At 39.0% G+C, this 26,856-nt stretch overlaps 1 protein-coding gene across 6 annotated transcripts in view; it reads right to left on the bottom strand.

Annotated features, from left to right (window-relative positions):
- Nucleotides 1-26,856, bottom strand: part of LOC131678908 (uncharacterized) — a 543,408-nt gene that overhangs the window by 285,231 nt on the left and 231,321 nt on the right. For all 6 annotated transcript variants that reach the window (XM_058959338.1, XM_058959339.1, XM_058959340.1 and 3 more), the window contains exon 3: nt 6,437-6,589. In XM_058959338.1, coding sequence (XP_058815321.1) covers nt 6,437-6,461 — 25 coding nt within the window. In that variant the 5' untranslated portion in view covers nt 6,462-6,589. The remainder of the gene's footprint in view (nt 1-6,436; nt 6,590-26,856) is intronic.

The raw sequence follows: 26,856 nt of genomic DNA, 5'->3' as shown, positions 1-26,856 counted from the left end.
CATTAAGCTCAACATAGCAGAAGTTCATGCTGTGTAATTTCGCCATCTACGTCATGAGGTACTGATAAAGTTTAAAACATTAGGCAAGCAGAATCATTTACTACGCAGAACAACTTGAAACACGTTTTCGAATGTAGTGACATTTTATCCAGCATCCTAATATTGAAGTTAAGTTACATGACCGGCAACGCGTACTAATTCTGCCACAATCAAACAACTCTGAAGTGGATGTGTACAAAATACAACTTCATTAACCAGTTTCTTGGGACAAACGGTGAGATTCTTCTCAGCAATCCGCACAAGGAACTTAGTTTTTTCTTGAGTTAGTTAATGTGAGAGTACCAGCTCATAGTTGAGTCCATGACTAACCCTAGGAAGCGATATTCGTAAAATTCTTCTGTTTCGTGACCGTGTATTTCTAAGAGAGCACGAGGTGGTAATCGACGACGAGCTGAATGTTGGAACATATACTTCGTTTTGGCCAAATTCAACGAAAGAAGGTTTGTATTGAAGAAATCTTGCAGCATGTGAAGGTCGTGTTTGATTTGATTCTGAACTGCGTCGCAGTTTGCACCTTGGTATAAAACGGACGTGTCGTCAGCAAAGAGGCGTAATTTTCCTTTTAGCTGTAGCTTGGATATATCGTTGATGAAGAGTAGAAATGGAACCGGCCCGGGTTGCTGCCTTGCGGTACTCCAGTGGAAATATAACTCAATTCACTTCTATGATCTATCGATCGCGACGTATTGCCGACGGTTGCTAAGGTAGCTTGCTCTATAAGGGTTTTGGCTATCCCTTTAAAACCCAGAAATTCCAGTTTTTGTATAAAAATATTGTGATCGATTGTATCAAATGCTTTTTTCAGATCAATGAAAAGAGCACTAGCAACTTTTAGCACCATCAGGCAACTGGTATCCAACTTTATACACTATTTTTTCACAGATTCGTTCTTCTTCATTGGGATCCCGAATATTATTTTTTGAATATTATTTTTTGATATTGAGACTCTCTTAAGACGATCGACTTCTAGCTCAAGCTAGTCTTCAGTATCCGATGTTTGTTTCCCACGCAGGTACTGAACATCTTTCTTCATCACAGACTGCGCATCCTTTAACGATTTCAGCTCACCAAGTAAGGAATCTAGCTTCTCGGAAAGAAAACTTTGGAATCTCTCTATATCACCGACAGTAGATTTTACGGCTTGTAACTCAGTTCGGGTCTCTCGCAGCTTAGATAGAACATTTTTTAGCTCTTTCAGCACCTGTGATTCCATCGCCAAATTCCGGATCGATTGTTGGAAGATCATGTTGCACTCAGAAGAGCACAAATATGTTTGTTCCCGCAACTTGCGAACGGCATTCCCGATTACATTTTTGCACTTGAAATGTTCGTACTTATGGCAATAGACACATTCAACAACCTTTCGCGGATCTTTTTCTTCGAGGCCACAGATAACACATAGGACAGCTTCATCGGACATATTTATAGTAGGTATTCAGTGCAGGTGACTAACTAGACAGTTAACGGCAGCGTATGGTTAATGATGACAGTAAAGTACAAAAGATGCGAGATAGCCCTATTGTTGAATTTCGACATACAAATGGATAAATATAGTTACCAGAATGAGTGTGACAAACTTTAGTTGTGCATTCCACGTGACTTATGCTTAAGTTAGCCTGGATAATATCGCAGTTGGTTCTGCAGCGCTTAATGATCACTTCGAATGTACTTTTTTCACAGAGATATCCGTATTTCACTTATTATATCGATAAATATGCGCAGCTTCCTCGATGTTGTATGCAGCTCGCAGTGTTGCCATTCACCCAATTGCAATTTCATTCAACCGTTCGTTTTGCGTAAGCTTGACTAGATCAGCTCGACATGATTGGATTGATAGGCAGGTTTCGTCATGAACTATACCTTAAGAGGGAGATCGAAAATCGAAAAAAATCGATCATATCAACCATATCATTCACGCACAGTGAGAAGAGTAGCGGACCTAGGTTACTATTTTGAGGCACTCTGGAATTTTTAGAAAAGAATACTTTTTCTGAGAGGTATCCTACTGGATCCAAAAAGCTGGATTCTTGGAAAAGCTCCCTGTCAGAATCACTTACTACAATTGCAGACGAGACAGGAAATGTAGCCAACTAAAACACTACTTAAGGCCAATTGCAGCGGGCGGTGATTCTGAATGTGATATTGAATGTACTGTTGAGATATGAGGGCGTATGGAGTTCACGATCGCCTTTATCAGGGGAGGTTCGGTTCGCATATTCGCGTGTGATATATATATATATGATCGTGCGGAACGTAAATCTGATACTTAATTTTTAGTGTACGGTTTAGATACTAGAAGATATTGTGTTCCCTCGAATCACTACAGTTCTCTGTCATATCTTTATGGAACGTATTGTCTAGGGGATAAGAGTGACATTCTTTTTTGATGATCCAACTGAAGGCATGAATCTAGCAGGCTGCTAGAACCGAGGGTAGGGACTTTCGGGTGTGACTGAGGGTAGGGACTACTAGAACCGAGGGTAGGGGCTTCCGGGTGTGAGTGCTAAAACGTTGACTTGATTACCGAGATTTTTTAATGATGGCGAGATCGCGGGCCGAAGTATGTGTTGATGATCGCAATTACATGCTCGCGAAGGCCACGAGCATTTGTTCGTTTGGAATGAGAGAGCTTGTGAGTGGATATGAGAAAAAGAAATACCCACTAATTATCCACTATTCCATCATATATCATCACTGTTGTGCTATCTTATGATCAACGCCATTTTGCACATTTCGAGAAAAACCATTTTTAAAGTTTGATATAAAATATCTCGAAACTTATAAATGGTTGAAACAATTTAGGGAAATCAATTGATGTTTCTATCTATTCTGTATTATTCTCTCAAATATTACGAAGATTAATTAACTACACGAAAAGTTTTTGCTAAAAATGTAAACAAAACTCGCACCGACACGCTTCATAGGTGTGTATTGATGACAAAATTTGTCTGAGGTGTCATAATTGCGTATAGAAAATTTTCGCCACAAATAAAGCATCATTTATTAACTTGTATTGATATCCTCGATTTAATTTTAACTAGAAACAATCGATGAGATGCATTTTACAGGAATTTGATCAAGCAATCTACAAAAAAAAATTTTGGTTACAGTGTGGCCAAATATGCAATATTTCCAATTTAAAACTAAAATTGGATTTTCTTGCAACACATATACTTTTATTTTGGAAATTGTCATGCTATTGTGTTCCATAGAAATTTGTACACATAAAAACTTCTTATACTTTTATGTAACTCGAGCCAATTTCAAAATACAATGATTTGAAGCGAAAACCCGACATTTTTTCATTGCTTTTTTCATATGCCTCAGTAACGAAACAGAATGTCAAAATTCTGAAAATGCCAACTTGTTGAAAAAATTTAAATTACTTTCAAAGTTTCAAACTTAAAATCATTTCAAACTAAATTTGACCTCCAAATCTGATTTTCATTAAATGAGGTTCTGATGCATAACATATTATACAATGTCCATACCAAAATCAAAATTCCGGACCCCCATTGTAATATTTTTCTGGATTCGCTTCTGATCCGAACCGAAGCTGCAAATCAACTCGTTTTTGTTTTTTACCTTCACAGTTCTTTTTGCTTATTGACAATTTTTATATTGAAAAAGTTTAAAAACACGACACAGTGAGCTTGCCCTATTCATCTTAGTATTGCTTAGTTTAAAAAATTGAAAAATTGTGTCGGATCGAACATTTCGGGTTGAAACTTTTCTCCCAATAATTAGTTCAAGTTGGCGTAAAAAGTAAAAATGTTGAATAAGAAACGAATTAATATATATGCCCATAAAGTCCTCAGCAATATTATATGATTTAACTACCTTTACGTTTGGCTTGAAGATGACTAAATTAAAGAGGGTCCCCATAGAAAACGCTGTATAAATTGATAACGTTGAATTGAATGGAATTCATACACTTCAGCATAATTCTTTTTTCCGAGTATCCCTCAAACTTTGTCGACGACATGAACTTTCTATCTCTTCAGTACATGAAGTTTTTTTTGTGCGTTCATAGTCAGCTTAATTTTAATTTTTATCGGATTGTGGGGAATATTCACATGAATACTTCCTCCAAAGACACACTATGAATATCTTCGATGGTTTGGTCTCAGCGTTTCCGCCCCCTGCGCACAAATAGCGTGGAGATAAATCAGATGTAAATTCCTTTGAACCGTGCTTTCATGCAAACTTCAATGAAAATGAAATAAGTTTTCTCGTATTAAGGGGGCTTTTAATCCGGATGTTCTTTCGGAGAAAGTGCACCAGCATGGTATAGAACTTATTTTGGACCAATTTTTGTTTAATATGTATCAATATTAAAAATATTTCAAATTTAGAATTATTTAAATATTGATTTAAAAATTTCAAAATGTAAAAATATGAAATTGGTTTCGTTAAGCTAAGACAATGTGTGAGGTAAAAAAAACTAAACCAAAAAACAATAGCAACAATTGTTATCGTCCACAGAATCCACCAGACATCTCCAAAACGACTATCCCGAAATTTATCCACCCAAACCTGAATTCGTTTCTGTTCGAGCGTCAAAAGTTCATCACTAACACAGCCTTGCCTTGCGACTCCTGGGGCGATAGTCCCTGTGATAGCATCAGCTTTTATCGCACACAAACAGGCTGAAGATACTATGAGAGGCCGTGGGCAATCAAAACAATAACAACTGCCTGCTTCATCACCTATAGTCCGCTAGGCATAAGACTTCACGCGGAAAAAGTGCCATTGCTAGAAGGTAAAATATTAGAGCAAGGTAAAAATGTCCCGTCCGCATGATTTCATTCAACGACGCAATGATCAATGTCAATGAAAAGCTGCTGTAGGAAATATTACTACGGTTCAGCTTATGGAATCCATAAAGTTTTATGTTACGCGTAATTTACGACTTTCGCGGTAGTCTTTTGTGATCTGTCCGTAGAATCCCTAAAAATTAATTGCTGCGGTATCATTCCCCGTTTTGATAAGAGCCTTCATTCTACCACCGTGCAACTGTGGACGTGTGCCAAATTTTCAATTCACCACGTCCGAAACTCACCACAGCACTGATAAAAAGGGGGGTGATGGATGCTTTCTGGGAGAACAGGTTCATCCGCTCTCGTTTGAACTGGTCGGATGGATGCTGCGCGGGTCTCAATCCGGCCAGGAGCATGAGAAAATTGAGTGCCCCATAGGAACGTGCCTAACGTGTGTTTGGGTTAAGAAAGTGCGGTCGGATGGCAGTTAGCAGAAAATTGTAAATACCACCGAGAAGGAAAACACATCTTTTCAACAGTCACTGAATGAAATACGCACACACACACACGTTGGGAGGTTTCTTGCTAACACTAGTTATACACGTATCGGGAAAGCTAGACTAATACTTGCACTGCTGGTGCCAGCTGGCTGTTTGAACTTTGTTTTTTTTGTTTTATTTTTTCCTGCTGGGCTGAGGGGATATTGGTTCGTGAAATGAATGTTGAGCTATTTGATTTAAAATAGCATTAAACAGCGGTGGTAGCAATAATCTGATTCGATAATTCGTTACTTTAAAAATAAGTGGAATTTCTAGAAACAATGAAGATCGAGTTGAATTTATTACCGTATACAGAACTTCGTTTAGTTGAAAACTGAATATATAAACATAGACCTTTCAGCAGCTTTTCATGTTAAGCATTCAAAACCCAAAAATTTCATATCACAAAAAATCGTCAGAGTATGTCTGAATATTCCCGATTTACATAATAATCCAGTCAAATTTATCGAGCACTCCTTTCCACTCTAATAACAACGTAGACGCATGGTAGTTTATAAATTGGATACACAGCACAAAATAGTAGACGTTTGAAGCGGAATGTGAACAGAAAGTTGCAGTGATTCATTCGTGTTACGTTTGCGGTAGATTGTTTTCAAGAAACTCATTGATTGTGAACGCAATTTTTCCATTATTCAGAACAGCTACTTTCACATTCGCTCTAACTATTTACAAGTGGTTCGGAATCCCAGCTTCAGATATTGGTATTCATAACATTGAGTCTTGCAAAAGAAACTACATGCCTGTCGAATTCGGAATACTTACTTATTAACTTAAAAAAAGCATAACAATATCGTCTTATGAAACCAAACAATGGCCAACCTTGGCTGTCGGTAATCTCACAGTTTTCCATAAAGGTAAATCCCAGGCAGGTTCACGGTTTCCCCGAAAGCAAACAGATACACAAAGAAGATATGAAATCCACACGTGCATGTCAGGCTGGCGCTGAAAGTCTGATATCTTATACTGTTTTTGTTTCTCATTATTCGAAACACCTCTTTCCACGGAACGCTAATGCTACGTGAGTCAGTGAAAAAAAAGTAATTTGATGGAGCTTACCTCCGGATCTCATTGTGGCAGCCATTGTTTGGTAGCTGGTGGGTGCTGCTACTACTGCTACTGTTGCTGTAATCGTCCTAGGGTATCCGTTTTGTTATCAATATGAAACGAAACAGCTGTAGTAGTGTGATATTTATGCTGTATGATGAAATCCTGTAAGGACCAGAAACAAACAAATCAGTATTAGAACAATAATAAAGTGTTCACTAGGTATTGGAGCAGCAATTTCATTAGCCATTTCTGTAAGCAATTGTTAGTGATGATTACGTGTAAGATTACCTCCCTAGATTTTAAATATTTCAGAGCGGAAAATTTCGTTCCTGGCTAACTGTTGTTGTTCTCTTTTGTTTGAATATTAGCATGTGATTCGTTGATGATAATCACGAGACATTGGGTAATCTCATTTCATCAGTATTACAATCTGGTACCCACCAGATTGTAATACTGATGAAATGAGATTACCCAATGTCTCGTGATTATCATCAACGAATCACATGCTAATATTCAAACAAAAGAGAACAACAAGCCTAATTAGCATATGAAGGAAAAGGTTCTTATGATCTCATGTTCATGCACTTCTGAGATCGTATGCAGAGTTAGCAAATTGATGTTTAAATGTTTAAAAGTATTCGCTGATAAATCCTATTCCATTAAACATTGAAAATAGCATCACAAATTAAAGATTGGTTAACTGATTCAGTTTAAAGAGCGAATCGTTTCCGATTCATCATCAAAAAAGAATCGAGTCTTAATCGATTCAGTGATTTATTTGGGATGATTAAAGAAATATTCATGTATAGACAGAAATGATGATGTGTTCATCGCGCTGAACTATATTTATTTGGCCACAGTAAGCTGCCCAGTAGACTGGTTCAATTTTAGCTCCACCAGGCTCTACTGATTCCTTTTATGGCACTTAATAATTGTGCAAATTTTGGTACCGATCGGTTGTGTCTACGGGCCCTCAAAAAAATTCAAAGTTTATATGGAAGTTTGTATGAAAAATCGGTTTACATTGAAAATAAATTCATAAAAAATCACCTCATCAATCAATTAATCAGAAAACTATGTATTTCTAAAGTTATTCATCTACTGAACACATTCAGGGAACATTGTAAGTGCATGAAAATTCGTTGAGAAAAGTTATTAACTAAAGAAGAAGCATGACTTCAAAACAAGTGGATTTTATTATTAATCATAGCAACCCTGCTTGAATGTGGCCCTATATCCCCAACTTCTCGTATTCGGACAAAGGTCAAAAAGGTTCCGTTCAATTTCGGAGATTTTTTCACATTTGAAAAACTGCAAAATATGTATGAGCAGAAAAATTATTAAAAATATGGGATTTTGGGGGCAAAATAACCCGTATTTTTTCGAGATACAAAATATCTCCATTCAAATACTAATGTTAACTAGAGATATGAAATGTAAGTTTCTGAGTGCTTCTTCAAAAGTTATAGCATTTAATATATTTTTCTACCATATTTTCCAATAGCATCAATTCTAAAAAATTCAAGCGAAGTGGGTAAGGGTCTAGTATCTAGTTACCGAAGCGACGTGTTAGAAGTTCGTATAGGATTTTTGAACAATTTACATGGAGAAAGCACATTAAGTTGCATTTTCACTGCTAGGTGGTACTGTATCCATCAGTGTGACACTGCAAGTGAAAACAACGTCAACGCAGAAACCGTCGTGCTGGCAGCACTGGTTTGCAAAGGCAATGCATCAGCGTCGAAAGCAACCTTGCGGTAATGAAGTGACGCATCAGTAAGTGGCAGAACGTGTAGGAACGTTGCTATCTTAAAATACATCTAGAGGGGAACTGTGGGTAAAATGAACAGGGGGGGGGGGGTGAAATGAACAGGTATCTAAACAACGACATTCTTAGTTAAAATTAAAAAGAATACCATAACCACCGTATCATTCAAGTATTTAAAGCTTAGTGCGCCACCCTATGTATTTCATTATCCGTCAAAAGTAAAAATAAACAAATAAAACCAAAAACCTCTATTCGAATTTTTTTGCAAAACAATAAAATTATTAGAACTGTGCGATCAATTACATTAAATTACGGTGTTACTAATGATTTGCTGTTAAAAGTGAGTATTTTTATTCGATATTCATTCTGTTGTATGGTTTTTAAAAATTGAGTTCCTTGGGGTTAAAATGAACAGCTTGTTGTAGGGGCAAAATGAACAATGTGGATAATAAATGATAGGGTTCGTCGCGGTGCGGATGTGGGCGGTAAATGGATAGTCCGCACCGCAACCGCAAAAAAATAATAGAACCGCACCGCTTACCGCAACCGCACTGTATTTACCGCACCGCACCGCGCGGTAATGCGGTAAATGCGGTAAAATTCATGTTTTTTTTAAATTTTGTTGAAAAATTATTTATTTATTTTGTATAAGCATATATAATAAAATGTTATTCTTATTTACAAGAAAATTAATTTTGATGAACTCCTCAGAATGTAACACCTATGAAAAAATTTAAATTTGCAAGTTTTATTAATAAAATGTCGTACATTTTGAGACGAATACTTTCGAATAAGGTAAAACATTCTCATTCCTCTAAATATTAGCATAGCACTGAAGTCCTATAAAATTTAGCTGTATTACTGAAGTCCTATGAAATGTAGCATATTTATGCATACAAAAACGTTCTTCTGCAACATATAATAGAAAAACTTTTAATTATTTTATACTTCAGTTAATTGAAAAAATGGAATAATGAAGTTGTATATTTTTTTCTTTCATTTTTTATATTTTCAATGACTTTACCACATGAAAATGAAATGAACGTTTTTCGTATTTACATAGTAAAAATCACCTTTAACTCTTAAAATAAATTCATAAAAAATTAAGGAAAAACACCAGTACTTCTATAAATTATTCTAATACATTGATATAAAACATGTTGAATTTCATCAATAAGAACGTTGCCATATTTGACGAAAAAATCAGGAATTCATTTCATCTCAACTGGTATAGAGTTGTCGAATGTTTAAAAAAAAACTGCAAAAGATATATGATTTACAGCATACAGCAGAAATGTTATTAGGGGATTTTAGGAACAAAATACCCCAAAACCCTAACTTCGTATTTTGCAAGAAACGGATGTATTCTTTTTCAAATACTGAGATTGCTCGCTTTAAAAATGTATGAGCTGTAATGTTCTAATGGCTAGTTCGAAAGTTCTAGCATTTTATTTATTTTTTAAAAAGATTTTTCCGTAATACCAATGCAAAAACTTCAATTGAAATTGGTAGGGGTCAAAATTTGTCCAAACTATGCGAAATTTGGCATCTGGGCTAACTTCGACACTTTCACAATATAAAGGAAGGCTTTGAGAATTACAAAAAAACGCAATACCCTACACTCTAAAAACACTAACTTCGAAAGCATTACTTTCAAAAAGTTACAAAAACTTAACAGAAAAATATTAGTTGTCAATTTGGTAGAAAATATTCCCAGTTGGACGAACAATGAACGTACGCGGAAAAAAGTTATGTACTTTTTGAGAAAGTCTTATAAAACCGACTGTAGAAAAATTCATTGTTTAGAAATCAAAAGAGATAGAAATACGATGTTGAAAAATGAATGATAGGGTAATCAGCCTAATTTGGGCCCTCCATATTTTGGACGTTTTCCATATATTTGTCTCCTTTACTGCCAATTCCTCCAAATTCGTTTGGTTTGATGAAGATAATTACATTATTTGGGTTGTTTTGAAGAATTATCAGTTTATCTTTAAGTTCTCTAAATTAATCGAAATTTACAATTGAGAAAATATCATCAAAAACGATTCATAATTCTACAATTGCCTAGAGGAATCGCGAGAAATGAGACATTTTTAAATTGGATTTGACAATACAATTCACTTGTTTTGCAATGATTGGATTGTGCGTTTTATGTATTTGAAAAGTTTCGTTTGTAAATTGTTACTTTGAAGTATAAAATAGTCTTCAAAATATGTCGTAAAAATAATGGTGCCAATTTATGTTGGACACAGCTTATAGATTTTATTTCTTAGTAACAGTAACAAATACAAATACAAATACATAAACAAAATGTAGAAAATCAAGTAGCGATAGGTCGAATACAGATTATATTCGGATTTCTTTTCAAATCATTGTCAAGTCTAAGAAAATTAGAGCAATCAAATGTTTATTATTATGCAGGGTAATAAAAAAAGTCGAACGTTCTGACAGAGAGATTTTTCTAAAAATTGCTAAGCATTCGTTAAGAAAATAAATCTTATTGCGTCCTTCTGAAACGGTAAAAGTCATAGTTTAAATTCACTTTTTAATGCAGACTGCAGACTTTATCAATTATTTTTTGAAGTGCGGTTGCGGTAATACCACGCGGTGAAAGCTCATTTACCGCACCGTAACCGCGGGAAAAAGTGTCTTACCGCACCGCAGTTTTTGCGGTGCGGGTGCGGTAAATACCGCGCGGTTGCGGTAATTACCGCAACCGCGACGAACCCTAATAAATGAAACTTTGTTTTTCAGATGCCACGAGTTTATAAAAGAAAATCACAAAGGCAATCCTGGACAAATACGCAAATGTCAGCCACAAAACATGCCGTTCGTTCCGGATTATCTGTGCGTTCGGCTTCAACTAAATACGGCATTCCAAGAATTACTCTTGCCCGATGGATAACTTCGCCGTCAAACAAAAAAGGGCTTGGATCGAAGAAACCAGTGTTCTCACCGACACAGGAAACAGAACTTATACAACATTTGCTGGATTTGGAATCCAGATTTTATGGAATAAACATGCAAGACGTTCAAAAGCTTGCTTTTGAGTTGGCGGAGAAGAATGGATTGCCACATCCATTTAGCCAGAGAAACAAAATGGCAGGAAGAAACTGGCTGGACGGTTTTCTTAAGCGGAATCCGAACCTATCTTTTCGGAAACCAGAAGCCACATCTGCGGTCCGAGCAAGAGGGTTCAACAAACCGTCCGTGAATACATTTTATGATATTCTTCGAGATATTCTGGACAGCAAACAATTTCACCCGTCCCGCATATTCAACGCTGACGAAACCGGAATCAGCACGGTAATTTTGTCTCTTGCTTGTTACATTTTTCAAACATTTATTTATTGGTATGACGTTTGTAGGTCCCTCCCAAAAAGAAGAACATTGCTGCCAAAAAGGGAAAAAGCAAGTAGGACAGTAACCTCGGGTGAAAGAGGTGTGTTGACCACAGTAGTTATGGCTATGTCTGCTACAGGGCAGTATGTGCCCCCTTACATGATATTTCCCCGTGTACGCATGCACGATTTGCTAAAGAAAGGGGCGCCGAATGGGACGGCGTTTAACTGTAATACATCTGGCTACATGACAAGTGAAATTTTTTTGGACTGGTTCAATCATTTTCTTGCGCATGTTAAGCCTACGGTTGATAATCCTGCACTATTTTTTTTTTTTTTTTTTTTTTGTAAAATACGTTTATTTGTCATTTTATCCATGTTTAAAATTAGTTTATATTAATTTACAACTAGTGTCTCTTGGATATTAAAGGCTAAAATATCCACATCTACCCTATCATCTTGACTATTTTGAATGAACGAGATGTAGCAACATAATAGTTTCAGAACCTTTGTTCTCGTTGTCACCTCGAATCGCTCTAGTGAAGGCATCAAAAATTCATTTACCAGCAGCCGCCGTCCTCCAGTCACTGCCAATAGTTGTTGTTGAAACAGAGTGTACGCATTCCCCACTCTACGACATTCAAAGAATTTGTGCTGTAAAGTTTCGATTTGTTCACCACAGTGTGTACAGTTTTCTCCGTCCGTTCGTCTCATGGTGTGTAAAAGTTGCCGGTGCGGGACCTTTTTATTTGCCCACATATACAGGGCACTGCGCTGTTTAGGTAGCAGCTTTGGTGATGATATATTTCTCCATATCCGTGTCCAATTTGCTGCGGGATTGGCAGCTTCAACTCTAGCTCGGTCTGTGCGTTCAATATAGAAGCGGTGGATGAGATCGGCGGAAGGGTGTGTGCGGATTTGAAAAGGGAATGTTGCAATATTTTCTAGGATAACTTTCAAACAGGGAAGAGAGCTTGGTCGGGGGGGATTTTCTTGGCTGAGGAAGGAAGAGTAGTAGGGAATGGATTCGATCTCCTGTAAGTGGCGATTGATTAGCAGCGCTTTACATTTCATCGCTGGTAGTTGCAAAGTTAGACCACCTTCGTCTTTACTGCGTGCCAGTTGCTGCATCGGAACCGTTGCGCATGAACCACGGAAAAGATAGGAGCGCATAGTAGCAGTTAACTTTGCCACGTGCGCTGCCGTCGGATGTAGATTTGCTGCCATGTACCACATTTTAGACGAAATAAATGTGTTCAACAGCGTCACTTTTTGATGCAAAGCCAGAGTGCGCAGCGAGTGCATCCATACCTGCCGTGTGAAATTCGTGACAAGACTGTCCCAGTTTAATGAGACCATTAATCGGATCGAGTTGGCAAAAATTACTCCTAGGATTTTAATGCTGTTGTCCGTCTGAAGCCATGGCACCGTTATAGGATTTGTCGTTAGACCCACATCAATAGCTGTGGTTTTTGTTTCATTCAGACGGGCACCAGATACGCGTTCGAACCGCCTGAATAAAACCCGCATTTCATTCAGCTGGTCTGCGCTGCTAGCAATTGCACTGATGTCGTCCGCATATGCAACGATTACGTCTGCTCCACACACCTGTTCCAAACTCTTCAATAACGGGTGCAGCTGAATTATGAACAGGTGCATCGCAATAGGATCTCCCTGCCTTACCGATCGCTGAATGGGGAAGGGTGCAGAAAGGTGTCCATTTATTAGCAACCGTGACGAAGTAACTGCTGCTATATGGGAAAGCAACTCAACCAGCGCAGTATTAAATCCAAGCGCACGCATGGTACGAAAGAGAAACTGATGGTTAACCCTATCAAACGCGTGGTCGAGATCGAACGACACCAGTTTGCCTCTTCGCTTGTTTGCTTTTAGCTGAGCAATTTTATCTTTCAGTGCAAGGGTGGCCTGAAAGATGTTTTTGTCGGAATTGGAGCACTTTTGTGAGTCGGTTAGTACATCATGCGATTGCAGTACATTTTCGAGACGCTGCTTAAGGATCCGAGAGAGGATTTTGTAATCATAGTTGATTAAACTTATTGGCCTGTACGCACGTGCGGTTTCCCCTGCACCACGTTTCTTGACCAACACGATCACACCATCGAGGAACTGTGAGGGTAAATTTGATCTGATTGCCTCATTTAAAATAAGGTTCAGTTCGCGGTGAATGACGTCGAATGTTCGTAGATATAATTCTTTTGGCAAACCGTCGGGACCAGGTGATTTTCTGGATGCGCTGGTGCGGATTGCGGTCAGAATTTCAGTCGTCGTAATTTCGTTCATAGTGGCTTCATTTGCGGGGTCGTGCTCAGGGATCACTCTGTTGCATTGGAAGGGACCATCTTCTTCTTCTTCTTCCACTTCGCCACGTGCGTACAGGTCGGTGAAATATTGAACCATATGATCCTGGATGGTAGCCGAATCATCGATGACTTCGTCTCTCTCGGTCCGTAGGTGCTCGATAGTTGTTTTCCGTCTCACTCGTTCCCCTAGCTGGTACGTCGAGAGAGGTTCTCCCGCCACATGTGTTTCGTTGATTCGTATAAACATCTCAGAGAAGTTACGCTGGTGTGTGAGCATTTCAGCCTTCAGTCGATTGATGGTGGTGAGCATCGAACGGTTGTTTTGGTAGTTGTCGTATGCCTGGCGTAGTAAGCCGTAAAGCCGCTGTTGTTCACGATAGAAATCATCAAAAGCAATTTTTGATTTCCATCGGAAAAAAGATTTTATTTTTGGCTTGGCACACGACAACCACCACTCCATCCACGAAGGGAAGTTTCGGCGCTGACGAGTCCAGTATTGCCACTGTATTTGAAACTCGTTGATGTTCTCAGCGGTTAGAAGATGGGGACGGAGTGACCAGAAGCCACGACCATGCGGTCTGTCCGAGAGAGGAAGACAAATTCTCACAGTGACGGCTTTATGGTCCGAAAAACAGCAGACGTGGACCGCTGTCGATCTCAGCTGATTTCGGAGGCCTGCGCTCACATACATACGATCGAGCCGGGAGGAAGCGTTGTGCGTAATATACGTATATTCGATCTCGCGTGATCGGAGATGCTGCCAGACATCGTGAAGGTGCAATTGTTGAACGGTGGCTTGTAGAGCAGGGCTAGAGTTGTTTCCCGTCGCATCACATAACCGCAGTACGCAGTTAAAATCCCCCGCTAAGATGGTGTGTTCGGTGCGGTGACGAAGGTAGTAGGCGATTGTTGTATTAAAAAATCGCTCACGCTCGGCACGTTGGGCCGTACCCGACGGGGCATATATATTGCACAGTGTTATATTGTTTACACGGAGGGCGAGCAGTCTCCCATCCAGGCTCTTCTCTATGTGCGAGAATTTAATGTGTTCTTTTAGAGCAATTGCTGTTCCTCTCCTAGCATGGTCAACATTGCAGACGACGTTGTAGCCGGGGATAGTGAGTTGTTCGTTTTCAACCTCTTGAAGAAACACGATGTCGAGATCCGTCGAGCGAACGAATGTGCGGAGAGCGTTAAGTTTTGTTGTGTTGGTGATCGTGTTGATGTTTATGGTTCCTATATTACAGCTGACGTAGTCCACCATTTTTACATTTCCTCATCCGAAATCTGGACGCGTGCTTGTTCGGTGGTGGAGGTAAAGTCTTCTTCGCCATGCCGCATTTTCTTGCCCGGCGGTAGTCTTCGTGAGCGTCGGCTAGATGCCGAATTTTGAGATGCTTGCGAGCAGTCCGTCTCGTTACCATCAACTTTGCGCTGTGTGACAACGTACCCGGTCGGGCTTATGCCCACTGAAGGTTTTTGAGGAGTGAAACCTGGTGCCGCGGGGGGAGCCATGGTGCTTTTCTGTTGTGCCATTGCAGATCGTGTCTCGATGGTTTCTCGGGGTTTTGGAGCATATTGACCGAGTGCCATCGAATCTTGTGACGAGGGCTTTGACCCCGATGGTTGTGGTAGATCGGCCGGTTTCGGCATGGGCTTGTTCGGCTTTACCGGTTTTTTCTGCTGTACGGACATTTTCGTCACGTTTGCATACGATTGGTCTGCTGAGAGTTTCTGCACGAGCAGTTTTTTATTTTGCACACAAGGGATGCCGATGTGTGCGAATTCGTGGCAGTGTAGACATGTTTGCCGCTGTCCCTTGTATGCAACGGCAGTTTCTTCTCCCTGAATAGTGACGAGAGAAGGGATGTTCTTCTTCACCACCATCCGAGCGACACGAACACCGGTCTTCACGCCTTCAAAAGCACCGTAGCGATTATCCCACAGGAGGTCTCGAACGTTGAGCACTTCACCATATTCGGCGAGGAAGGTAGAGACTTGTTCGTTGGTGATGTCTTCGGGAAGGTCAAAAATTTGCACCTCCACACCGCCATCCTCCATCGTTATTCGTAACTTGTACACTTTTCCTTCGAGAACGAACTCGTGTTTGCTGTCGTGTTCTTCTACGATCCTCTCTGCTAGGGATAGGTTGTTGACCTTTACAAAGATACATCCCAGCCTTCTGCTTGGCTGGATTTGGAGCACGTTTTCTCGAGTGAGACCGAGTTCCTTCCCGACGAGTTTCAGAATCACATCGTGGGAGGGATGCTTCGGAAATTGCGGGTAATCCACGCGGAATGTATTTTCTCGCATCGTGGAATAGCACCGCTGCGACAATCGCACAGTGCTTCGGACACCGATGATAAAAGCAAAAAACGTATGATATTGTTCGCGAGCAAACTTCGATTTTAGACACGTCTGAGTACAAATCGACCGATCAGCACGGAAGCTTGCTGTTAACTGGACTATTGATAATCGACGGTCATAGCTCTCACACTAAGAATTTGGTTTTTGCGGAGAGAGCACGCGTTAATTTTGTTACTGTTCTCGTATTGCCGCCGCACTGCAGTAATAAAATGCAACCTCTGGACGTGGCATTCATGGGTCCCTTTAAAAGCTACTATGCGAGTGCTGCTGAAGATTTTATGCGCAAATTCCCTGGGCGAGTATGACATTTCCGACCTGATGGGTTTGGCTTTTCTGCAGGCCGCTAATGCTAATCTGGCTATAAACGGATTTCGAAAAACTGATATATGGCCTTACAATCGGAATATTTTCAAAGATGAAGACTTTGCTCCATCCGAAGTTACTGATCAGCAAGAAAATATTGTCATTGCCTCTGCTTCCGTTGCCAAGGTTGCTGTTACTGTAGCAGTACAAAAGTTTAATCTGCAAACCATATCTGGGACTTCTCCAAACTCATCATTCGACGTCCCTCCTTCGCAGATTTTGCCCTTACCAAAGGTATCGGTTCTACGAGTAACTAAACGAAAGCGCAAATCGGAAAAGGCAATGGAGATAACTACCGCTAGTTATCGCGAAATATTAGCCACGGCCGAAGCAACAAAAACAATTAAGTCAATCAACAAAGGACGAAAAACTTCAAAAAAGTTTACTAAACTCCATAAAATGGACGAATGCTACGAGGATTCCTTGTGTGACCGATGTGGTACATGTTTTTCAAATTCGAGCGATGGTTCTGGATGGAAGAAGTGCCTTTCTTGTTTGACGTGGTTCCACATTGAATGTTGCGAAGAAGATGATTTCTATTGTCGCCTTTGTAACTAGTGTTTTAGTTCATGATGTCTTTATATTTTGTGCAATTTTTGGTTTGATATTGAATTATTGGTGATTATTTTTAATCATTCTTAATTTTCTCAGCTACATTCTCAATTAGCATTAGCTTTCACTGTTAAGATTATATTAAATCTGCCTGTGATGGCAGAGTTAATGCAACTATGCCTGTAATTTTGTCAAATGAATAACACGATTAAATAATAAAATGATGAACAACACGGAGGCGAAAACCATGTTCCTCTTTGAAACATAATCCCAAGTAAAAGTAGTACCTTGTAGAAACATAAAGTTAACGGTAGTTCAACTCACAGAATGTATCGAAACTACCTCTCATAAATGTTCATTTTACCCCCAGAATGTGTTCATTTTACCCCCATCACATGTTCATTTTACTCACATCCTATAAATCTGACTGATTTTTGGACATCTTTCTAATACGCAAGAAATACTGTAAAAAATCCATTTTTGACAGAGTGTTATTTCAAGTTGCTAAGAATATAAGTGTAACATTTGATGTATGGTGTTAATTCGAAATTTTAACAGATAATTAATGAGAAAATAGAGGAAATGCTTAGTATGCTCATTTTACCACCAATACCCCTACTTAGAATCGGTACTGGCATCGAGGCAAGTACTGATACTTTCGATAAAATCGTAGTCGTAGTATTGAAACTTGGAGGTATCGCCATTAGATTTCACACTTTCATCGTAACGTAATTCCCTACATTAGGCAATCTACAAGACGCACAATTCAGCAGTGGGTTTTATCAGCAAAACGTTTCGCTCAGCTCTTGCGAACGTAAACAAACCGTTCGTCAAACATATTTCCTTGGTCCGATTCGTTTGATGTTGGATCCAGTCTACGATTCTGTCGGACATTGCGCCCACTCAAGTAACGTCAGAAGAGATAAACCATAAATCATTGGCTACTCAGAAAGTCTCATGGACTGCCCAATAGACATGGTTATATGAAAAAAATAAAATTTGGCTCCGAGTAACTTTTTGGGTCCCATTTAGCTCCCAGAACAACTCTGCAAATTTTTAACTCGATCGGTGAAACTATATTTTTGCGCCCACGGTTTAAAGTTTACATGGGATTTTGTATGGGAAAATTGTCTTTTGCAAATTAATTCTTCCAAGAGTCGCCCGTTATCTCCTAAAAATAAACAGATGTCTGATTTTTATAGGAAATTTGTCAAGGAAACAAAGTCTAGAAGATTTCAAAACTATCTGATGCTTGTGGGAAAAGTTATTAAGCAAAAACCGATTGATGCCCTGAAGATTGATGAAAATTGCACTTTTCATAGCATCACTGCTTCTGACGGTTTTATTATATACAAAATTTTTAACTTTCTTTTATTATGTACAAAAGAAGCCTCAATTTATAACTCAAAACCTTGCGAAGTGGCCAAATAGTATAGATAAACGATTTAGATACGTTAAGAGAGGATTAAAACTAAATTGCGTATAATTGGACAACCAACAGCAGTGGTGCTAGAAAAAATGAATATTTTTTCAATCGTCAGAGCATCAATTGGTTTTTGCTTAATAACTTTTTCCACAAGCATCAGATCGTTTAGTGGTTTTCGAAACATTTTTTCTTTGTTAAATTTCCTATACAAGCCACATAACGATTTATTTTTAGGAAGTAATGGGCGACTCCTGGAGGAATTATTTTGTAAAAGTTAACTTTCCCATACAAAATCCCATGTAAACTTTAAACAGTGGGCGCAAAAATATAGTTTCACCGATCGAGCTAAGAATTTGCACAGTTGTTCTAGGACCCAAATGGTACCTAAAAAGTTGCTCGGAGCTGGAATCTATTTTTTGTCCCACCCTACTGCCCAATAATGGGCAATGTTTGCAAACAGTTTATCATCCATCATCTACTAGATTTTTCTATCAAATTCGGTTCTCCAAATTTCTAGCAACTCGAATGCAACAACTGATTCCACAACGGACGTGTCTGAATCAGTAATTGCATTTGACTCGGAAATCGTTCCAAAGTCGTTCAAAATTCCGAATAAATTTCTTTTCGATATCGTGAACGTAGTATCGATCAGTCTTCCCATATGCACATCGAACACAATATTCGCTCTGGTTCTGTGCTCATATTAAACCCACACTCCGTGTACGAACTTAAACACGCTATTTCGTACCTAAACACGTGCACATGTTCGCCTACACACCCGAACCCCATGTACATAGACGGTGTGCGTACACGTAGGGTCCAGGCACTCGTTTTCTCTTTCTCACTCTGATCATCACTAGCGTTGACTCTATATTGCCTTCTGCAAATCGTTCTCGTGTACGCACTCGGTGTTCGTACACGGATTTTTGAACTAGAGCTTGTACACCATTCACTTGGGTTCGATGTTCGAGGCAAACCTGTACATCGTGACAAAGCATGTTTGAGGTTGATTGCGTGCATGAAATTTTGTACACAGGTACAAAATTGCCTATGTTCATGTGAAGTCTGGTATCGATATCAGCAAACTATCGTGCTTGATGCATCGATACTAAAAAATCGAGTACCGGAAACAGAAGTATCGATTCCGTACTGGTATCTAAAGTATCGCAACGTTCCTAAGAACGTGAACAGGAACAGAAGTGATGCGGGAACTTGAAAATCCAAGCTATACGGAACCCCTAGGTAAGCGTCAAGCCTTGAGTAAAAACAGTTTAGTGAATCAGTCTTCTGGGGGCGCTGGTTGCTGAAATATCTGCCGGTGATCCGCCGACAACCGAAATTGTTCAGCGACACACGATTACTGGAGCCAGGCAACCTGGTGATGGTCGCGAAACCGACGAAAGGAAGTGGATGGGAGCGAGGGCGAATAGTCCGCCTGAAGCAGCATGCGGACGACAGAAATCGACGAGCGGTCGTGAATATAAGCGATAAGACCTTTGTTCGACCGGTGTCGGTTGGCTTTGCTCTACGTCAGGGAGAGTGTAGCTCCGGAAGACTCTGGACTACACCCGCGGGAGACTGTCAACGCAGAAACCGTCGAGCTGGTAACACTGGTTTGCGTCAGCGTCGAAAGCAACACTGTGATAGTGAAGCGACGCGTCAGTAGGTGACACGTTATTTATGACGACGGAGATATGTCACCGGACTATCAATGGAAAAAACGGGTGTTGCCACAATCGGTCTATTGCACACTAGTGGTGAACGAGAACAGAAGTGAACCGTAAAAGTGCTGAAATTTAAAGAAATTGACATTTCCGCATCATGCCATGGCTGATTCTCTCTTTTTCTAAACGGGTTCTAGTTGGAACTATACGTCTTACTATTTCGAAATGTTTATCATAAAACAAAGTGGCAGAACTCTGAAAAATCACATCGATTTAAGCCAAAATCCCAATCGACTGCTGTACCGATATATTCCACTTCTAAATCCAATATCATTATGAACGGTCTGTAATACGAATCAACTTTCATCAATGGCAAACGTATTCGGATCATTAACAGAAGCAAGATCGAGTAAACTATTGTTGTAATTTCCTATATAATTGATTTGTTTCAATCTAGATGAAACAACAAATTTCACAAGAGACACTTCTCGTTCAAATATTGCATTGTTGGACAAAAATTTACCTTTATCATTGTCGTATAGCTATAGTTCAGATGTGGTACGTAATAATCTCCAATCACGATAATAGTATCCAGGGCCAGCGGAACACTTTTTACCTGAGTGGGTAATAAGATTCGGAGTGATTTCTACCCTTAGTGTGGTGAGGAAAGTTCAGAGATAGCGTGTAAAAGTGAAAATTAAAATTCGCGTAAAATATCTATTGGCTATTTGGAAACACCCTTTGTTAACGGACTTTATAACCGACGGCTCAGCGAAAATGTGTTTGTTGATTACTGATACAACAAATGTTCCACAGCTAAGCACCAAGTACTCATTTCTTTTAAATTTTGTTGCATTAATTTTCCGTTCCCTCCGTTAAAACTTTCTTTTCGCGGATACTGAAGCTCGCATGATATTGTTGGGTAATCAGAAGGTATCTCTTACGACCGACAACACCTCAGATTTAATGGAGGTCGATTTGGATATTTCTTCGATGGCAAAAAGGATGCCGATAAGTCCCCTTTTCAATACAAATTATATCCATCTAATACAACCGGCCCTTAGATAGTCTACTACTGGACCAATGATAAGTCATTTAATATCATCGATATATTCATGATTTAACTAAATAACGCTTGGCCGTGTATAAAGAAGTATCTTATCTACGTACCCGCCCGAGAAGTAAATATTGATGGTGTAGTCTCCAATGGGAGCCTTCATTGCGAAGTATGGGGTTGCTCCCTTCACGATGAGGGGAGAATCATGAAAAGACTGTGGAGAGACTCCGCGTGATCTTTCGACATATCGCGCATATAAATTATATGGGGAAAAATTGAAGCACTCTTTTAAGTGAGTCTCCGAGAAGAAATGCTAAACAGGGCTTCTCCACTGACCATGACTAATTTTTACGCTTCCTTGTTCACTAAAGAGCGAGCGTCGGACTACCCCATTTTGGGCACATCATTTAATGTGCCAATACATTTTCGAAGGAGAAAAATCATTTTCATTCTCAAGCTTTCAGGTATAGGCCTTCGAGTGTCCCTGGAAGGGTGCTGTTACAAAACCGAAGTAAGTGGTTCCTGGTCTCGAAAATTTTAGAAATGCAGGAATAGGACATTAAAACTCCAAGTATCTGTACAATTCAGCCCCTACATTTTAATCCAGGTTTTACACAATGCATTTACTCTACGATCAAAGGGCAGATGAAACGAGTACCCGACGCGAACAACCGTGAACATTCTCGAACTCTGTGGTAGGCAGAGATTTCTCAAAATGTTACGCGAAAACACTCTATAAGGACTTTTTGAACGTCGGATCGCCCAATTTTTTCGGAATATACGCGACACTAGAATCGACTAACGCTAAAAAACGCGGTTATTGGCACCGGTTCGTCGACGGATTAACGAGAGAAACAATGTTTCGGCTGATGGCTAGGGTCTACGTTGTGTATTCGATTCAACCTTTGATCGGAATACACGGAACCAAGAATCTTTTTTCGGTGACAGCAGTATTCCGTGTAGATCCACATTCCAACAATAGACGTTTCGCGATGAAATGATAATGCTGTATATAATCGTAACGTTCGTCAGATGATGACATCCATGCACCGTTTCTATGCTAATAACTATGACAGTAGTGGTGAGGGCAATCATAAAAGAGGCTGTGCTGCAAACATTCTCCCCCCAAAACTGATGGTTTTATATTTACCATGCCCACATCCTTACAGTTTCAAGGAGGCTCTTGTTCGATGGAGCATAGAAAGCACTCCATGTATTTCCTGGGGAAAACATGGTAGTTCCTGAGTACTTTATCTGAAAAATCATAGCCGATTGCCTTAGTTGTAGTTCTTTGGCATTACTCCGTTTCGGGTAATGAAAAGGCGATTGGAATGGTCATGAGAAGGAGGACACTTTATGCATTAGAAGGTGATATTTATGAAAAATCGCGTAGCTTCAACAAACAATTGACAAACGTTGGTCCAAGCGGATCGATAAGGGTCGTGACTCTCTTATACACATTTTTAAACACGATGAACATCCAAATTTAGTTATCTCTTCTCTTTTCACTGATATGCTAATAGCTACCTGGAAATCTGGTCTCAAAAGAGTTCCCAGCGGATCCAAGGTGGTCAGTCGACGATTTGGTCATGATGTCCTGACAGTGATCTTCCGTTGGCCAAAAAGCTACAAGTTTAATTGCTTCTTTTCCCTGCCATTGTTGTCTTGGTTCTCTTCACTTTCCGTGATACGATCTTTGCTACTCTGACGTTGGTACCAGTATCTTCTTTATAAAAAAATCTAATAGTATTTCTACTTGTTTCAATTGTTCATCCAATAATAGGTCTTATTAAAAAATTACAAATTGCATCCTTAAAAATACTTTTTGCTGCATTCTATAGAATAAATAAAATAGCAATAATATTTTTTGCATATCGATCTGTATTTCTTGTTTTAAGATGAAGATGTGTCAAAATGTATTAGGATTAAATTAGTATTAGTTTTAACAAAAAAAAATATTTTTTTTTTAATTTCAAGGAAATCTTTATTATTATCCCATATTTCAAGAAAAAATTGTAAGCCAAAATAATTGCACCTGGGTAAAAAAAATATTATACTTTGAGAATTTCAGAAGCATGCAATTTGTGCGCGCGACACATACATGGTTAATTTTTGGTTGTTCCAAAGTTTCGAATGGGTAATTCCCCACTCGATTATTTTCGAGTGGGTAGTATGACCCATACTATCCACGTGATCCGCCGGCCCTGATAGTATTACGCTCAGCCGGTCGATCCCCTATTTTCTGTAAGCACGAAGCATGCTTTTTGCACAGAGATTAAAACACACCCGAACTGGCTAAGAGTCACGGTACGAATGACAGTGCTAGATTATTTTCGACGCCAAGCACCGATTTTTAAATGATTATTCCTGCTCCCAGCTGTCTCCAGTTACGTCTGATCGAAAAAAAAAATTGGCGATGGTCGACAGGGATGTTCACAGGTTGGTGGGATAGATATTAGAAGGAGACCCAATTCATTGTATCCAGCGTGCACAAGCCTAGACACGAAGATACTCCGTGACGCGCTTTCTGCAGTGCTAATGTGTTCGTTATTTTTATTCGGTATCGACATTTCAATACCAAAACTGGGTTGGTATTCCCGGGTTGTTTGCAATCGCTCCAGCGCTATATGCTAGCTTTTTATTTAGAATAATACCTAGATCGTTATTAACGCGTATCAGTCGATTTCTAGCAATGTTATAGTTTGCCATGTGGTGATAGTTAGTAACAAAGAGTTTTTTACACTTATAAGAATAACCACGATTCAAAATATTCAAAGTATATGAAAAATCGCAAATGAATATGTAAAAGCCTAGTGTCGTCATGTGCATCCAAAAACTTTAAAGTATATAGCGCATGATTTAAGGATCAGCCTTCCCGAAATTGTAAATTGATCCGGTACAGAAATGCAGTCCAGTGGTGATTTTTTTTGCCGAGTATTGAATTTTATTTCCGATTTTCCAATAAAAATTAAAAACGCTTGTGAGTGAACTAGAGCTATCGGAAAAGCGTATATCGCATATCGTTTGTGGGGCCAGTTACGAGTTTGAATTAGCAATGTTCCGTAAATAGTCAATATTTGTTTAATAGACATGCTCGTGCATTAAAACCACCAATTACTATCAGGTTTAATCTGGAGCTGAGTGATAATTTTAATTGAAAATATGCTTCACTAGTTATCAATATTTTATGATTAAATATATCGAAGCATGGTTATGTTATTTGTGTCTACCTAGAGTAGGGCATTTGTTTAGTACTAAATAAAATAAAGTTGATAAGATTCATCTCAACTGATCGATAAAATAAAAATTCCGCTGTGCCGATATTTCCTGACTTTCCTGATTTCGACAGGTTTGGTAACCACGCCTCATCGCCAGTAAGTCATTCAAAAACTTTTGATTTAACTTCCAGTTAGGTGATTTAGCGGTGCCGGAGACATTAGCGGAACGTTTCCAGCTCGCTAGAAATGATATCTGCTGGAAAGGCAGATTGAAAAAATCGGCAAGTGAGATAGCTAAAAAGTCCGAAGATTTATTCATGACTACCAATAGAATATCATGACTTGATGTTCCGGATTACAGAGAGAACCATTTGCTCAAAAACAATCAATACATGCATCCATACCCACAGCAAAAGCAGAAACGTTCCGAGCAACATGTGACTAGGAAAATTGAAAATATTCGCCGGCAAGTAGTGGTATAATGGGATCAATATAATCATTAGCTATCCCCCACTATCGGCAAGGTTAGGCACGCCTATTAGCATAACATTATGCTGTGTTAATCTGTGCGGTGAGAAAAGATGATTTTCAACTATCTTAAATGGCATAAAGCCGCACGTACACACCTAGAAAAAAATAGTGTAAATTTACGTCTCCTGACCCTGACATATACGAGCATCAAAAATGACTTAGTTTTACGTTTGATTTTAATTTTACATGACGTTTAATTTCGTAAATCGTGTAATTTTATTCTACATACACCGTTTATTCTGAATGGTAGGAAGTGTAATTTTATGTCATTGCGCATGTAAAGTATATGTTTCATGTAAAATTAAACGGAACACGGTAATGTTCCGTCTTTTGGTAAATTACGGTTTGTTGAATTATGTCATGTTTGCAATTACGTCAACGATAAAATTCAGATTTTTTTGGTGTGTAGTTTGCGGTAAATGCTACTGATCCGAGTTAATTTATTTTTCGACAACAGCACCCGAGAGAGGAGAGTCTATCAGGGATTGTGGTTTTTGTCGATTTGACTTCTGCTTCGTAAAGCTACTGTTCAGTGTCCATTGATGTACCATATAGTTAGTCAACAAGCATTACCTTGGAATGAGGAATCATATTTCGATATGTATTGATTTTCCGTTCCAACTAGCTTCGTAACCGATGCTCAGAATAAAGGTCAATTTCAGAACTGGTAATACTATTAATTTGTGGTGTATATGTAATCTCAATGTAATGTAATGGAATTTGTGTTTCGCAAATCTGATATAATTAGTTCAGGACGGTTCGAAATATCGAAAACGATACAAACACTTTAATTAAGTAAAAAACCCTCTACCCACTTTAATATCGTTTCAAATCAAGTGTAGGTGGTTTTTTTAATGGGGAACCTATTTCTTCTCCTTATTTTTCCTTTAGATAAAATTTATAACCCGAATACGAAATGAGTACTCGAAACTTTTTTACGCACCGCCATAGCCCATGTTCTGCTCAAGTCAATAGAATAGCAAAAAGGCGTAATTGGAAAAGTTTGCTCTACTGATAGCCATACCGTTTGACGAGCAGCTGATTTCTCTCATTCATCAATTTTACACTGAAGAACAAGTTTCCTACCGGAAAGCGCAAATCAGTTAGAAGTTGTTCTGCGAAAATAACGAGGATTTAATTGTTATGAGCTGGTCCTTGTTAAATGTTTCGAAAACTAGTTCAGTTTCAAGAGAAAAATATCTCGGATCCGTGATTTTATATCAAGCAGTGGCAACTTTTTTTTTCGCAGCAACAACAACTGCAACTAGATAAAATCGTCATTATTATTTTCAGTTCATCAGATTTTTTACCAGATAAACAAATGTCTGAAAAGTTCTGAGCGGTTTTTCAGCCTTTAAAATGTTCAACAGTTTCCATTTCCTATTTTGCAGATTAGCTCACAATTAAACCTAATTAATTGTGAAACAAAATACAAATTTCATATTTCATCCGACAAGCGTATTCCTCTTGTGGCAAACAGCCGCAAAAAAACATAACTAAATTTTAATTGTGACTCAAAATCAGAACCCTCCCTTCACCCCTATCAACGGTTCCTTGGCAAAAGCTAACTGACTGCGCTAAAAAACTCCAAACGGGGAAAGAACTTAACAATTTTCCGCCCAGGAGGCGAAAGAAAACTTTTTTTTCTTCTTCTTCTCCTACCGCTTTCAGGTCTGCGATTGTTCGTTTCCGCAGCCATGCAGCTTCAATGGCAATGGTGTTCCTGTATCCTGGCTTTGAAGTGGATGAGAGCCCCAACTTTGCTGCCTTTGCCGATCAGCAAAGAGTGAGAGCAGGTAACCGCGTTTTTAGTTGGAT

Source organism: Topomyia yanbarensis, chromosome 2, assembly GCF_030247195.1.
Source record: "Topomyia yanbarensis strain Yona2022 chromosome 2, ASM3024719v1, whole genome shotgun sequence".
NCBI classification, from domain to species: Eukaryota; Metazoa; Arthropoda; class Insecta; order Diptera; family Culicidae; genus Topomyia; species Topomyia yanbarensis.
This window is presented reverse-complemented; position numbering and strand designations above follow the sequence as displayed.